The sequence below is a fragment of the Prionailurus bengalensis genome, chromosome D4, assembly GCF_016509475.1.
Source record: "Prionailurus bengalensis isolate Pbe53 chromosome D4, Fcat_Pben_1.1_paternal_pri, whole genome shotgun sequence".
Taxonomy (NCBI): domain Eukaryota; kingdom Metazoa; phylum Chordata; class Mammalia; order Carnivora; family Felidae; genus Prionailurus; species Prionailurus bengalensis.
The window spans coordinates 61,168,246-61,182,333 of record NC_057359.1 but is presented as its reverse complement, the minus strand read 5'-3'; the positions used below and the strand labels follow the sequence as shown (position 1 = coordinate 61,182,333).

The following is a 14,088-nucleotide window of genomic DNA, read 5'->3' as shown; positions in this document are numbered from 1 at the left end:
GTCCTCCACCCTGTGTGTGTGAGGGTGGGTGTGCTTGCTTCTTCCAAGCCACATCTGACCTTAGAAGGACAGACTGCAACATATCCATTGTATAGCAGGGAGGCCCATTAATTTTTCGCCTGGAGCTGAGGCCCAAGCAGGAATTTTAGGATTTCACCATTAGAAGCCAAGGGTCGTATGGCTTTGAGTGGCCCTTGTTCTGAGCCCTCCTCCGCTTCAGTTCTCCATGGCCCTTCTTCCCTTTATCGCTTCTGCTTGTTTATTTTCTCTGTCTTTCCACAGTCTGCACCTCCCTTGTCTTCTGGGGGGAAACGTGGTGAGTACCGCCATGTGTGCACCTTTTCTGTGCAGCTCCCAATATCATCAGAAGTGCAGCAACATTGGAGCCAACTTTCTAACAGTGGATTTGGATTTGCACCGCTCTGGCCACCCACGTCACTGTCTCGGAACTCTCCTTCCTTGTTAAATGGTCATGGTCTTTCCAAAATGCACCTGTCCTGAAATTCCCAGCCCTAGAGCTGAGGAGAGTTAGTCCTTCATAATACTTTCAACTAAACTTTCATCATAAAGTCAGGAATTGGAAGTAGTAAATCATAATTAACTCACTACTAATAAACACTAATAGTCCATAATCAAGATATTTCTGTTGTGGTTGGAAAAAAGAGGTGTGGCGTCAAGCAGGTGGTAGCAAATCCCCCTTCTCTCTTTCCAGGTGGATATGGAAGCATTCCTCACACTTACCGACGGCGACTTGAAGGAGCTGGGTATTAAGACAGATGGGTCCAGGCAGCAGATTTTGGCAGCAATTTCTGAACTGAATGCAGGCAAGGTATTGTTCTCAATCTTTTTTTCCAGTGGAGAGCTTCACTACCTAGGATCCCAGGCCCTCAGTGTTCCCAAGGATGTTTCTGGTCTGATTTCATCTCCTCTAGAACGTCTGGCAGAGGATGGCCCCCTGTGCATGCTTCTCATGACCGAGCACTCACTACCTCCCTGTTCCTCTTCCTGTCCCTTCCCATAGATTCAGCTAAAATATTCCCTGTGGTAATTTCAACCCACATGGCTGGGTATCGCCCTCCAGTGTACAATGGAAACAGAGCCCTTGTTTAATAGGGGCCCTGGAGTCAGGCCCACCTGGGTGTGAACCCACTCCTCCCCTTACTTGCCGTATTACGTAGAAGTCGTCACCTCTCTGAGTCTTGCTTTCCTCATCTGTTGAGATGGCCAGGGACACTGGGGCTGTTGCCAGCGCCCCTGGTACACACAGATCCGTCAATCGCTGTTGTTGCTGGCATCCTGCATTTTTGTCTAATGTTAAATTTCTGTCTCATCAGCTTTAAACTAAAGATGAACCATGCTCCCCACCCCTCCCCCCAAAGGCATACATGTGAAAACAATTAAAAACCACCACTCACTTTGCAGACCTTAGTAGGACAGTTGCTGTTGGGCTATTCAAACTCCCTTGAGCTTTGCTTTTTTCTCTAACACAGGATGGACTTTTCTGTCTCACTCCAACAGTGTGTACAACTTGCTTACCTGTTGCTTTCTCACGCTTTGCCTGACGGTCCCCTTCTTGTAAGACAGTGATGCCGTGTCTGGGGTTTTGCCATTACAGATAGCACCATAATGGATGTCTCTGCCTTGCTCCTTTTTCTTCTGTTGTTTTGTTCCTCAGGCTGTGTTCCACAATACGAGGTTATGTCAGAGAGCGTGACCGGTCTCATGGTTCTTTGTGTGTTTTGCCGGGTGTGCACGCAAATATTGAACAGACTTAGAGCACCAACAGCAAATAAATATTCATGTAGCACTTTATCATTCACAAGACACTTCACGTACATTTCCCCAGTAAATCTGAGGAGGCCGTGTCCTCACACTTCCCTTGTCCGGCTGGCTGCTGGCTGGCTGGCGAGGGAGCAGAGCCCCAGGGAGGGAGGTGTGCCCAGGTGGAGAGGTGGGCGGGAAGGCGAGGCAGGACCTGCACCCCGGTCTTCTTCCTGTGTTCCCCCAGCACAGAGCTGCATGGGGGTGGCTCTGGGCCTCCCTGCCGGGGTCGGGGGTGGTGGTTTTTATTGCTGCCGTCGTCGTCATTATTTTGCCTGTTCATAGGCTGTTTGGGGGTCCTTTGGAGTGGTTCGGTTGGCAGTGCTTCCAGCGCTTGCATTTTCCTTTAGTCTTTATTGTCTGTTCTTCTGCTGTTAGTAGCCTGTTCCCAAACACTGCTCACCTGTAACGTGGGCCTGGGCCGCCTCCCTTTAAGACGGGGAAGTTGAGGCTCAGAGACGGACGGTGAGCCCTGGCCCCCAGCCAGCACCGCTTCTGCTCCACTGTAGATGAGGAGGGGAGGGGGTGAGGCTGGCATGGGGGCTGCAGGAGGTGGCCAGTCTGGGCTGGTAGGAAGGGCACACCCGGGTGGCTCATGGGGCACCGATCAACCGGAGTAAGCACTCGAGTCTTTGGAGCATTAATTCGTCCTGAAAAATAACCCTTGCCTCTCTGCCGTGTCCCAGGCACTCTGTGGGTGTTAAGCACTGAGCACACTTTGTGCCCAGCCCTGCTCTGAGCCTGTCACATCTAGTCGTACATTTAACTTCACGGAAGCCACTGAGGCCAGTTCCGGTTCATAGATGGAGGAACTGAGGCACAGAGCAGTTAAGGAACTTGCCTAAAATCACATAATTGGTAAGTGGCAGAGCCAGAACTGGAACCCAGAGTTTGTGTGCTGACCACTCTGCTGCCCTGACTCAGTGCTCATTAAGGAGAGCTCCGGACTTCAAGTGGGGGCTGGAAAGGCAAGGTCCTGGAAGACATTCCCAAGGGAGTGGCAGGAGGGCTGGGACCTGAAGAAAGATGGGAACCATGGGGTAGAGGGCTAAAAGAGTGCAGACCAGGAGGAGGGACACACATGTGCAAAGACCCTGTGGTGAGAGGGTGTGTGGTGCATCTCAAGAACTAAAAATGTGTGGAAGCTGAGAGCAAGAAGTCTGGTGTGAGGGGAGGCCGCAGGGGACAGATAAGGCCCTCAGGGTGGCTAAGGGGGACCCAGTCAAGTAAGGGCAAGGGCTTTGGGGAGGAGGTAGGTGAGTGATGTGGATGTGGCTCAGGGGTTACAGGACCCTTCATGCTGTGGCCTCCAGGGGCCAGATGTGCGAGCCAAGGAGAGGAGGGTGGTGGGGCAAGCCAAGCCGGTCAAGCAAAGACAGGTAAGGTACTAGATGTAGGGCCAGTGAGGACCATGGAAGGTGTGGGGGGACAGGCCAGGAGCTGGATGCCGCCGGAGCCCGGCCCAGGGCGTGGTAGATAGTAGCTGCGAATGCTTCCAGAACCTCCCCTCTGCCCTTGGCAGCCATGGCCTTTGTGGTCTGGGATCCCAGATAAAAGGCAGACTGGGCTGGCTTGAAAATCTCAGGAAGCTTAACTGCTGCCATAGAGTGGAAGAGCTCAGGTCCACTCCACAGGAGAATATTTTTCTTAATATTCGTACAAACCGGGACCTTTTTTCTTTTTCTCTCAAATTCATTGCCCCCATACTCTATTTCTGTGACAGTCTGCATCCTGTACCAAACAAAGCCCAGTCTAGAGAAGCAAAAGGCAGGACAGCTGGTGGTGGTGGTCTTGGTTCGGGCTGCATGACAAAGGACCATGTCCTGGGTGGCTTGTGAACAACAGGAATTTATTTCTCACAGCATGGAGGCTGCCAGCATGGTCGATATCTGTGAGAGTCTTCTTCCATATTGCAGACTGCCAACCTCTCATTGTGTCCTCACACAGCAGGGAACAGGGAAACCAGTGCTGTCTTCTTATAGGGGCACTGATGCCATCATGGGAGCCCCACCCTCATGACCTCATCTAAACGCTGTCACCTCCCAAAGGCCCCACCTCTTCGTACATCACACCGGGGGTAGGGTTTCACCATATGAATTGGGGGGCGGGGGGACACATTCCTTCCATAAGAGTGATATTTGGGGGCACCAGCTGATCAGCTCCCAACCAGGAGACCTGGGTGCTTCCAACCTGCCAGACTGAGGGTCTGCTCTGTCCCAGCCATGTTCTTCCCACGGGCAGCGCCCACCCTCAAAGTCAGGTGATTCCACATGGAAACGCGTGTGCAGAGCGAAGTTCTGAGCCACCAAACAAAGTCCTGTGGAAGTGAGCACCATGTATCACAGTGTGCCATAGAACAAAAACATGACTGGGGCAATACCAAATATTACCAAAACAGGTTTATCTTCTGTACTACGTGGGGGTTCCCATTGGAGCTATGTACTGCTTCTCCGCAGGCCAAAAGGAGCTTTCTGGAGCCCTTTGGATGGCTTTCCGATGCCTTGGCCCTCAGCTGTTCTGGGCTGGACCTGCCTCACTCTGACTTCAGGGCCTCCTGCCTCTTTCTGGATTGCTGTAGGGCACCAACTCTCCCTTCAGTGTTCATACTTTTTCTTTTGCAACCCAGCCTCAGCCAGGAGAGTACCCACTAGTGGCTCAGATGCTCTGTACACATTCGAGAACCCATGAGAGGACCCATGAGAGAATGGAGGCCCAGATTTCCTTGCCCGCTAGTGTTGTAATGTCTTAATGGCTGTGGTCCACAGCTTGCCAGGCTCGAGGGTTGTGCACTCAATCTAGCGGTTTACCAGCAGCTTTTTATTTATTTTTATTATTGTTTTTTAACGTTTGTTTATTTTTGAGAGAGACAGGGTGCAAGTCAGGGAGGGGCAGAGAGAAGAGCCACAGAATCTGAAGCAGGCTCTAGGCTCCGAGCTCTCAGCACAGAGCCTGATGTGGGGCTTGAATTCACGGACCATGAGATCATGACCTGAGCCAAAGTTGGACATTTAACCGACTGAGCCACTCAGGGACCCCACCAGCAGCTTAAAAACAGAATAGGGTAGAAAATATCAACATTCTTTGCAGGTAGGAGGGTAAATTTGTTTCAGTTGTATATATTTGCCCATAACAAGGTTGTGATGTAAAATGTATTTCTTGCACAATCAAAAATAGTTTGAACATTTTAGCTTAAGATGTTTTTTTTTTAAACAAATATAAGCCAAAAAAACCTAACTTGGCCATAAAAATATCAGCAAAGCAGTATGGATCCTCAGTCTTACAAGTCATAGATCTGGGTGAACCTTCCCCCTCCAGTATTCAAGTTGTGATAATGTACTTGAGACCGCTTATTTGAAATGGTTTATATGTTGGAGAAGGTCAATCAGAAATCTCACCTGCATTTCACCTTTGGTTGGTCTTAAGCCTTGCTTCTCTGTATTGCCATTTTTTTTGTGATCATCAAAGCAGTGCACATTCATTTTGCTAAATTTGCACAGTGCCAAAAAGGTGAAAAGACTTTTTAAAGAAGTCACGATCCAGCCACCCAGAGGCCAATGCTTTTCACATTTGGGACGATCACTGCAGTGTTTTGTGCCAAATGTTTTTCTCTCCGTGGCTGAGATAAATTTGGATCTATAATTTTACATCCTACTTTCTTCGTTTAACATTAAATATATGCAGTTACCCATGTCATTAAAAAATTTTTTTAATATGATAAATTTGTATGGATATACTAAAATTATTTTATCTTGAATCCCTACTTGTTGGATATGTAGCTATCCAAACTTTCTATTAATAGTGAGTGCTGCAGTGGGCAACTTTGTGTATAAGGCTTTCTAATTATCTCCTCAGAATAGATGTCTAAAAGTGGAATTTTGGAGTCAAAGAGTCTAAGTCAAGGTATATGGCACTTCTTCCTGAATTACTTTCCAGAAAAAGCCAGTGAACATCCCCATCAGCTGTGGCAGTGTGGTTCCAGCATCAGTGAATCCCTGCCAGTATTGAGTGCTATCAGTTTGTTTTTAAATTTTTATTAATTTGAGAGGCCAAAAAGTGTGCCTTGTTTTAATTTGTATTTCTTTAACTACTAGATAGACTGAACACTTTTTTTCTACTCTTAATGGCCATTCGCTTTTTCCCTACTCTTAATGGCCATTCGCTTTTTCCCTTTTAAGAATTATCAGGCAGGTCCTTTGAAGCTCAGGGGTTTTTAAGGGGCAATTATTATCATCATCTTCAGTCAGCAGTGGATACAGGGAACAATTATGGTTTTCATCATCTATGGCTCCCTCCTAAGTAGGAGGCAGAGTGCTGGAACCCTGTCTCTCCCTGACCTCGTTTCTCAGGCAATTAAGGCTAAGGTAGTGTTTAATAATGACATTGCTGTCATCCCTCCTGTTTATTTTTTAGCCCTCTGCAGTTTGCACAGTGTCACCCCGTTCATTATCTCGGGTTGAGCCTCATCACAGCCTCAACATGTCCTACTGTCCCCATTTTATAGATAGGACACCCGACAGCAAGGGGCCCTGCCTGGGATGCCGCCACTAGGGAGCGGTAGAACGGGGACTCAACTGTCCTCAGACTGCCGCATCTGGTGCTCTGTCCTCTACCCTGCTGCCTTCAGGTTTGTGTTGTTGGGCTCCTGGGGCTGGGGGGAGGCATTTTTCTAGGTGATTTAACTTACTTGGAAGGATTGGCATGCTGGGAGGTCTTACTGCCCCCTCAGGTGTCCAGGAAGGCCTCAACAGTGGTAGAGGTTCTTGCTCTGGGGTCTGGAGAGTCCACGAAAAGAAAAAGTTTGAAGTTGAGCTCATTCAGTAGACTTTTTTTTTTTCTTTGTACTCTTAGCAGAAAACAGTCTACCAGAGATTATTCATTTTTAATTTCCTTTACATTTTGATCAGCACATTTGTTGGTTTTAAAAATGTGTATTTGGCGGGGCACCTGGGTGGCTCAGCTGGTTAAGTGTCCGATTTCAGCTCAGGTCATGATCTCACGGTTTGTGAGTTCAAGCCCTGCATCAGCTCAGAGCCTGGAGCCTGCTTCAGATTCTGTGTCTCCTTCTCTCTCTGCCCCTCCCAACTTGCGCTCTCTCTCTCTCTCTCAAAAATAAATAAACATTAAAAAAACTTTTTAAAAAATGTGTGTTTAGGGGGCACCTGGGTGGCTCAGTTGGTTAAACACCCAACTCTTGATCTCAGCTCAGGTCTTGATCCCAGGGTCATGAGTTCAAGCTCCACCTGGTACGAAGCCTACTTAAAAATGTGTGTGTGTGTGTGTGTGTGTGTGTGTGTGTGTGTGTGTACACACGCTTGTGTATGCGTGCATGCACACACGCACTGAGTCCACACTGCTATTCTCTGACAATAAGACCTGTCAGTCTCCTGCTGCCCACACAGAGTCCACTGTCACCAGCAACCATTTGAGTACCATTGCTATCCCATTTTACAGATAAGGAAACTAAGGCCCAGAGAGATTAAGTGTCTTTTTCAGGGTCACCCAGCTAGTAAATGGGAGGAATGGGATTTGAACCCAGGCTGTTTGGTTCCAGTCCCTGCTCTTAACTTCTATGTATCACTGCCTCTCAGCCAGGTATTTGGTGAAGATGTTCTCTGGGCTCAAAGAAACCTCTACATCCTCCCTTTTTCACATCTCAAAACGTGTGTTAAGGGTTGGGGATGTGGGGGAATGTTGCATGGATAGAGTGAGAAGTGAATCACTGTGGAGAGGAATCCGACAGCTTTTGGGCAGGGGGGAGTGAGGCAGTTGAAACTCTCTGTAGCAGAAAGAAGTTCAGCTCCCACTCAATCCCCTGGAACTCTGAGGGCTAGAAAGACCCCCAGTGAATCAGGGGAGGAAACTTCCCTTGCAGGCCATGTGACCCAGGACAAGTCAGTCCAGCTCCTGGGCTCTGCATCCTGTCCTTGCCTGGGGGACTGGACCCCTGTGTCTCGAGGGCCCTCTCTAGCCTTGTGTATTGTGATTATGGGTGCTAGGGGACATTCTGACTCAGTGTGTTTTTATTAAACTCAGTACTCTCTTAATCAGATAATTTATTTCCCCATGACACCCATAGGTTTCTAAAGTATTAGTTGAGGATTAACAACACCATGTCAATTGAACTAATAGTTCAAAGATTTAACAAGACTTTGTGTCTGTTTTCAATTTCCTCTACAGGGACGCGAGAGACAGATTTTACAGGAAACCATTCACAACTTCCACTCTTCCTTTGAGAGCAGCGCCAGCAACACCAGGGCCCCTGGAAACAATCCCTGTACATGATCCTCCCTCCTGTGGTCACCATCGTGAGCTTTCTGAATTCCAGTACTGCCCTCACACAGCCAGTGCTCCGGCCACCGTCAGCTCTTTCCCCATTCCCTGAAACAGGCCACACTTTGTCACACCACCATGACTTTGTTCACTCTGCCCAGAACACCTGTCTTCCCTTCCCTGCTGTAGTAGTTGGTGATGCTTGTTGCTGTAACAAACTCAAACATGGTAGACTTAACCTCACATGAAGTCTGGAACGGCTGCTTCTGCTTGGCAGCTGACTTCACACTGTGATTTGGGGACCCATCTCATTTTATCTTGCAGCCCTGCCATCCCCAGGGACCTCAGCATCTTTTCTTCTGGTTGGCAAAAAGGGGAAAGGGACAGTGGAGAAGGCACAGCCATTCTTAACTACTTTCCTCTTAATTGCCCTTGTTCCATCTGTTCCTCCTCACATTCCATTGGCCTCCAGTAGTCATGTGGCATCATCTGAGTGTGAAGGATGCTGGGAAATGTAGTCTTTGTTTAGGTGGTGGCTCCCCAGCAGCAACTCTAAACTTAGCTGGGCAGCATGTGTTTTGGAGAATGCTTAGCCTTCCCTGACACATCTTTCCGGAAAACTTCTAACTTGTTCTTTGTGATCCAAGTCACCTGTACAGTGAAGCCTTTCTTGACTCTCTTACATAGAACTAACTTTTCAGCCCCTGGGGTCCTTTACTGCGTGTCTGAAACTCTGTTCTAATGCTTGGCTGCACCCACTGCATACAACATACAACAGGTGTTCAGGGTGTGTATGTTGAATGCATTTTTCTTTGTTGCAAGGGCAACCTTTTCTATAGGAAACAAGAGTAAGCCCGCTGCATGATCCTGGATCCCTTCTTTCTGGCCTAAGTGCCGTCACCTGCAAGATCAGGGCTTGGGCAGGATGATGCTCTAAGTCTATGCTGTTCACCCGTATCACTGTAGGGCTTTCTACACTTCAGGTGGGAGCAGAAGACCCTGATAGATTACACTGTGGAAGGACTTTGGTGCTCACATTTTCTAGACAAAGAGCTAAGCATTTGGAATTTCTCGTATACCCTGTTAATGCTATGTTCCTCAGAAGGGAATTAGTTCTTGTAATTTTCTGCCATGTCATAGTACCTCAGCAGCGCCCCGACTTCTAAAATCCAGTAGCTTTTGGAAGTGTTTTCAAGTGAGTAATTTGTTTGGCCAGTGCTTGCTACATTTCTTTTACGTGCTGAGTGCGGGGGATACAGAGATGAGCTAGAGCCAGTCCCACCCTTGGGGACCTCGAGAGGCAGGAGAGGATGTGAACAGACGATCCCAACCTCGAGAGGCAGTATGACAGAGTAGGAAGAGTTTGTACTCTGGACTCGGGCTCAGAGTTCACATCCAGTCCTTCGGCTGGCCAGCTGTGTGGCCGGGACAAGTCACATAGCCTCTTGCCCAGAGTTTAGAGCCAGCGTGCAGAAAGCAATTTGTCTGCACGAAATAGACAGCAGCCTTCACAGTTTTGGTCTCTGCCACAAGCTCTGCCAGGCCACATGTCCTCGGGAGGTGCGGTCTTTCCTATGCCTCTCCCAGCCAAAGGCCTGGTCCCCTCCACTGGCTTCTTGAGAGGCAGTCGTGACCACATAGCCCAGAGCCACCTCATGCTCGCCCTCTGCCTGTTGGGCCAGTACCTCCATCTTCTCATCCCTCCCACTGGCAGCTGCCAACATGCAACATGACTGAAGTGAAAAGGTTTCACTTTGCCTTTGCTGACAGGCATCTTTATAAATGTCCCTCAAATCCCGGCCTTTAATGAGAAATAGTCATAGAGCGCCTACTGTGTGTGGCAGCTTGACTGCAGTGTCATCCATTCTCACCGCCATGGGGGAGAATCCTGCACATCTGAAAGACAGAGTGCAGCTGCATGCCAGCAATATAGCCCAGAGGGGGCAGAGCTGGTTTAGAACAGGATCTGGTGTGCTCTGGGCCCCTGCCTTTCCACCGACCCGCGTAGACTCCTGGAGCTGGGAGCATTGGGGATTCTCACTGTTGTAATGGTCTGATCTCTCCAGGGGTTATCAGTGGGCCTAGGGTTGTTTGCCCTTGAAATACGTTGCCCTGGAGTGACATGCCTTGAGGTTTTGTGTCTGCCTCTTGCTGCTGTCCTGTTTTTTTCATAACCCCTATATTCGTGCAGCTTCCTGTCAGGTAGGTTTGAACATCCATCATATACAAGGGCTGTGCTGGAGGAGTCTGCTTTCCACAGTTCAGAATCCCGTGATTTCATCTGATGACACCAGGCAGAGCTGGGCTGATTCCCAATTTGCAGACGGGAAACCTGAGGCTCAGGACAAGTGTCTCTCTTGTCTTTCTCACTAGACTCAAGTGGTTCTAAGGCAGTTTGTGGAGTGGTGAGAGATTCCTGGCACCCATTCTGGGCCATGATCTCCCCCTTCCTGGTAGCCCCTCCCATCTCACATGTATCCCTAGGCTACCTGCAAGGGTCTGTTCTCCTCCACAGTAAATGTTTCCCTTGCTCGATGACCTTCACCAGCATTCCCCAAAATGTATTCCTTGGAACTCTAGTTCCATAGGATGTTAATGGATTTTTCATAAAGAAAAATAAAGGGAGTGTATATGTGAAAGTAGGATGAGGCTCTGATCAAATAGGTTTGTCAGGCACTGGGTTAAAGCCCAGTTACTGGACTGTCTTGCTGTAGGACATCTCAGAACCCTCGGCATGCCAGCGTGTGTGTTGGGCCTCTTATAAGGGGGTCAGGTAGTATGTAGTATTTCCCATACATTTGATCACAGTGCTTCTTCATGGTGCTGTTGCAAGACAGACTCCTTGGACGCTGTCCGGGAAACCCTGCTTTAACTAGGACAGCAGCAGCCATGAGGACTCGCAGCCGCTGGGGGCGGGCAAGGGGACTCGGACTTCAGCCGGGTCAGGGGTCTTCGCTGCTCATCCATCCCCAGCAGCTCTTGGCAGAGGTGCCCTGCTTGGCAGTAGGACATCAGGGTGGGGGAGTCCCTTGACTTTTAGGTGATTGGGACCTTGCTCAGAGGCCTCTCCACCTTGGGGGTCTCCTGCAGGGTAGAGGGCGTTGGTTCCCAGCCTGAGTGCAGTGTCCTGCCCGGTGGGTGCTGGGTGTCCATGCCACACCCCCACTGGCCAGGGCATCCTCCCACCTTTCTTCCTTTAGGGCCAGACCATTCCATGGAAGCCAGCTAGTTTTGCTAGGAGAATGTTTACTTTTTCATGCTTTTGTTCCCCAGACATTCACTGAGCATCCAGTCTGTGCCTGCCCCTGCTTGTGTTTTGGATCCAGAGATGAAAATACACTCATTCCTGCCTTCAAGGAACCCACAGTGTTTTAGAGGAGACAGGCATGTAAATAAAACATTGTGGTGCCGTGTGAAGAGTCTTGTCACGAAAGCGTGTGCTAGGTCCATGGCACAGAGAATGTCATTTGTGATGGCTCAGGTTTGGCCCCCCAGGAGGGAGCTGGCAGATGAGGAAGTGAAAGGGCACCCAGATTGAGGGACAGCCTGTGTGAACTTAGTCTGCATATAGCATTTGTGGGTTACATATTGCTGGAGAGAAGTTAGGTACCTGTTTTTCTGATTTGGGTTGGGGTGTGTGTGTTTCTGTTTTTTATTTTTTTATTTTTTTTATTTGGGTTCTTTTCTTTGAAGTGCATAGAAGCAATCTGTCACCCTGGAAAGAGCACTGAATCTAGAGTCAGCCCTAGCACCGGGGTTTGGCTCAGCCACTTACTGAGTAACAGCGGGCTTGTTTCTTCTCCTTGAATCTCCATTTCCCTTTTGGTTAGAAGGGGCTGGTGCTCCCCAAGGTGCTTAGGATCAGATGAAAGTGAGAAAGCCCTTTTCACAGCGTGTGGGGCTGTGCAGATCTGAGAGATCACTATGGCTGCACATTGAAATCAATCTCAGTCTCTCTGCCTCTCTCCTTTCCCCACCCCCACGGCCCACTTGCCTGGATGTAGCCATGGGTGGGGAGGGGGCAGTAAGACCAGAGGAAGGGGCCTACAGCTAGAGGTAGCCCAGCTTAGATGGCTCTGCTGGCATCAGCCCAAGGCTGACAGTGGATCCCCACGCTCCAGCTGTGCCTGACTCTGGGTGTTTGTGTCTCTGGGATTCCCAGCAAGGTGGATGGAAAGAAGCAGGAAGGCTTTCCAGCCAAACTGCAGGAGCTGATCCAGCAGACAAAGAGGAGGCAGGAAACCCTTCCAGTTTTCTCTTACCTTGGAACTGCCCAAGGACACTACTGTGCAGGCCAGGATTGGACTGGGCAGCTCTTGACATCCACACTGACCTTTGCTACCAAGAATATCTCCTGAAGCCTCAGGACCCTTGGGAAAATTTTGCAGCCCATACCGAAGGTGTTGTGAAGCATCATCTGTGCTCATCTGTCTTTGTCCATTTCAAGCAAGATAATCATGTCTTTTTAACTAATAGATCCTGTTCAGCATGTAAGGACACCCGATGTTTTCCCCGATAAAGTCAATACTAAATTCTGTAGGATAGACCGGAAGATGAATTTCCTCCCTGGAAGATGGGGTAGGTGAGTCACTTCCTCTGGGTGGGTTCTCCTTAGATATTTCTGCAGGGCTTGCCAGGCTCCCTGCTGGCCTCAGGGGGCCTCTGCTCCTCTGTAACATGCAGCCTAAGAGGGGATTAGATCCTGCTTTAAATTTTAGTCCCTTGTCTAAGAGCCAATCTCTATAGATGGTGAGTCACCAACACTTGGGATAACAAGAGAAATAAACACAGAATCACTGGTAGTGGGATAGAGCAGAAGGCCCAGTTCATCTGTCTCCAGCTCCTTCTAGGGTGGAGACCACCTGGGGCTCCCTTCTCAGGGCCCTGCCCAGTGGGGTGAGCCAGTCCCACCAGGTCCCCAGCTCCTGTCAGAGCCACCTCCCCAGGGCTGATAGACACAGGGCATGGCCATCCTCTTCAGAGAGACCTTGTCCCCCCACCTCCAGGTGGCTGGGGTAGAATTTAGCCTTACCCTAAGTCTTCAGCAAGGCCACCGTATCCTTTGATAAGAGGCCAGGTTGCCATCTTGTTTCAGCCCTGTAGAGTGGGTTTACAGGTTCCTCACCATCAAATGTTACCTTTTTATTATTATTGTTATTTCAATGCAAGAACTTGATCCTTCAAAGGATTTTTGTTTGCCAAATGTGTATTAAGTAACAGTGAATTTGTCTTCTCGCTTTGATTTTGCTCATCGAAGGCATAACTGCTGCTCAGATTTCTTCCAGTGATAACTATTAGAGCAGGCGCCTGTGGTGTGTGGGGTGCGTCTGTAAGCTGCCTCGCCTCCTTCACAACTGCCCATCAGGTAGCCTTCACATTCCCTTTCTACTGATTCAGTGACTGTGGCACACAGACATTTTTTTCATCATGATAAGTGTACTCCTTAATCCCTATCACCTGTTTCAACCATCCCTCCACCCACCTCCCCTCTGGTAACCATCAGTTTGTTCCCCATGGCTAAGTGTTTCTTGATTTGTCTCTCTCTCTTTTTCTCCTTTGTTAATATCTGCACACAGATATTAACCTCACCAAGGCCCCCCAGTTAACAAGGGACAGTGGGCTTCAATGCAGATCTCACCCCTCACTGTTAGAGGAGCCGCATTTTCTCCGGGCTATGTTGCTGCCTTGCTGCCTTTCCACACAGAGAGAAACGTTCATTGGTATAAGCCCAGCCAACAGCAAAAATAAAACCTGTTAGTCTATATGGCTTGTTCACAATTTTTTTTGTGGGTGTGCTCATGAAATACTATAAATACCTTGGAGATTCTCTTTGTTTCTAAGAATTCTTACAAGTCCAGGGACTGCCTCATCTCCACCTCCTTTGGTATCAGTATCTCATGTTGGCATGCTCAGCCCTGTAGAACATATAGGAAGCAGAAGGTGGTGTGGGTTCCAGTCCTGAAGTGGGTGGAGTGAGGCCAAGGTCTGTGAGGCCCC

At 49.0% G+C, this 14,088-nt stretch overlaps 1 protein-coding gene across 2 annotated transcripts in view; it reads left to right on the top strand.

The window, feature by feature from the left end:
• ANKS6 (ankyrin repeat and sterile alpha motif domain containing 6) overlaps positions 1 to 13,853 on the top strand; it is a 50,965-nt gene extending 37,112 nt beyond the window's left edge. For both annotated transcript variants that reach the window (XM_043567022.1, XM_043567021.1), the window contains exons 14-15: positions 713 to 829; positions 7,999 to 13,853. In XM_043567022.1, the coding sequence (XP_043422957.1) occupies positions 713 to 829; positions 7,999 to 8,103 (222 nt within the window). In that variant the 3' untranslated portion in view covers positions 8,104 to 13,853. The remainder of the gene's footprint in view (positions 1 to 712; positions 830 to 7,998) is intronic.
• The last annotated feature ends 235 nt before the right edge of the window (positions 13,854 to 14,088 follow it).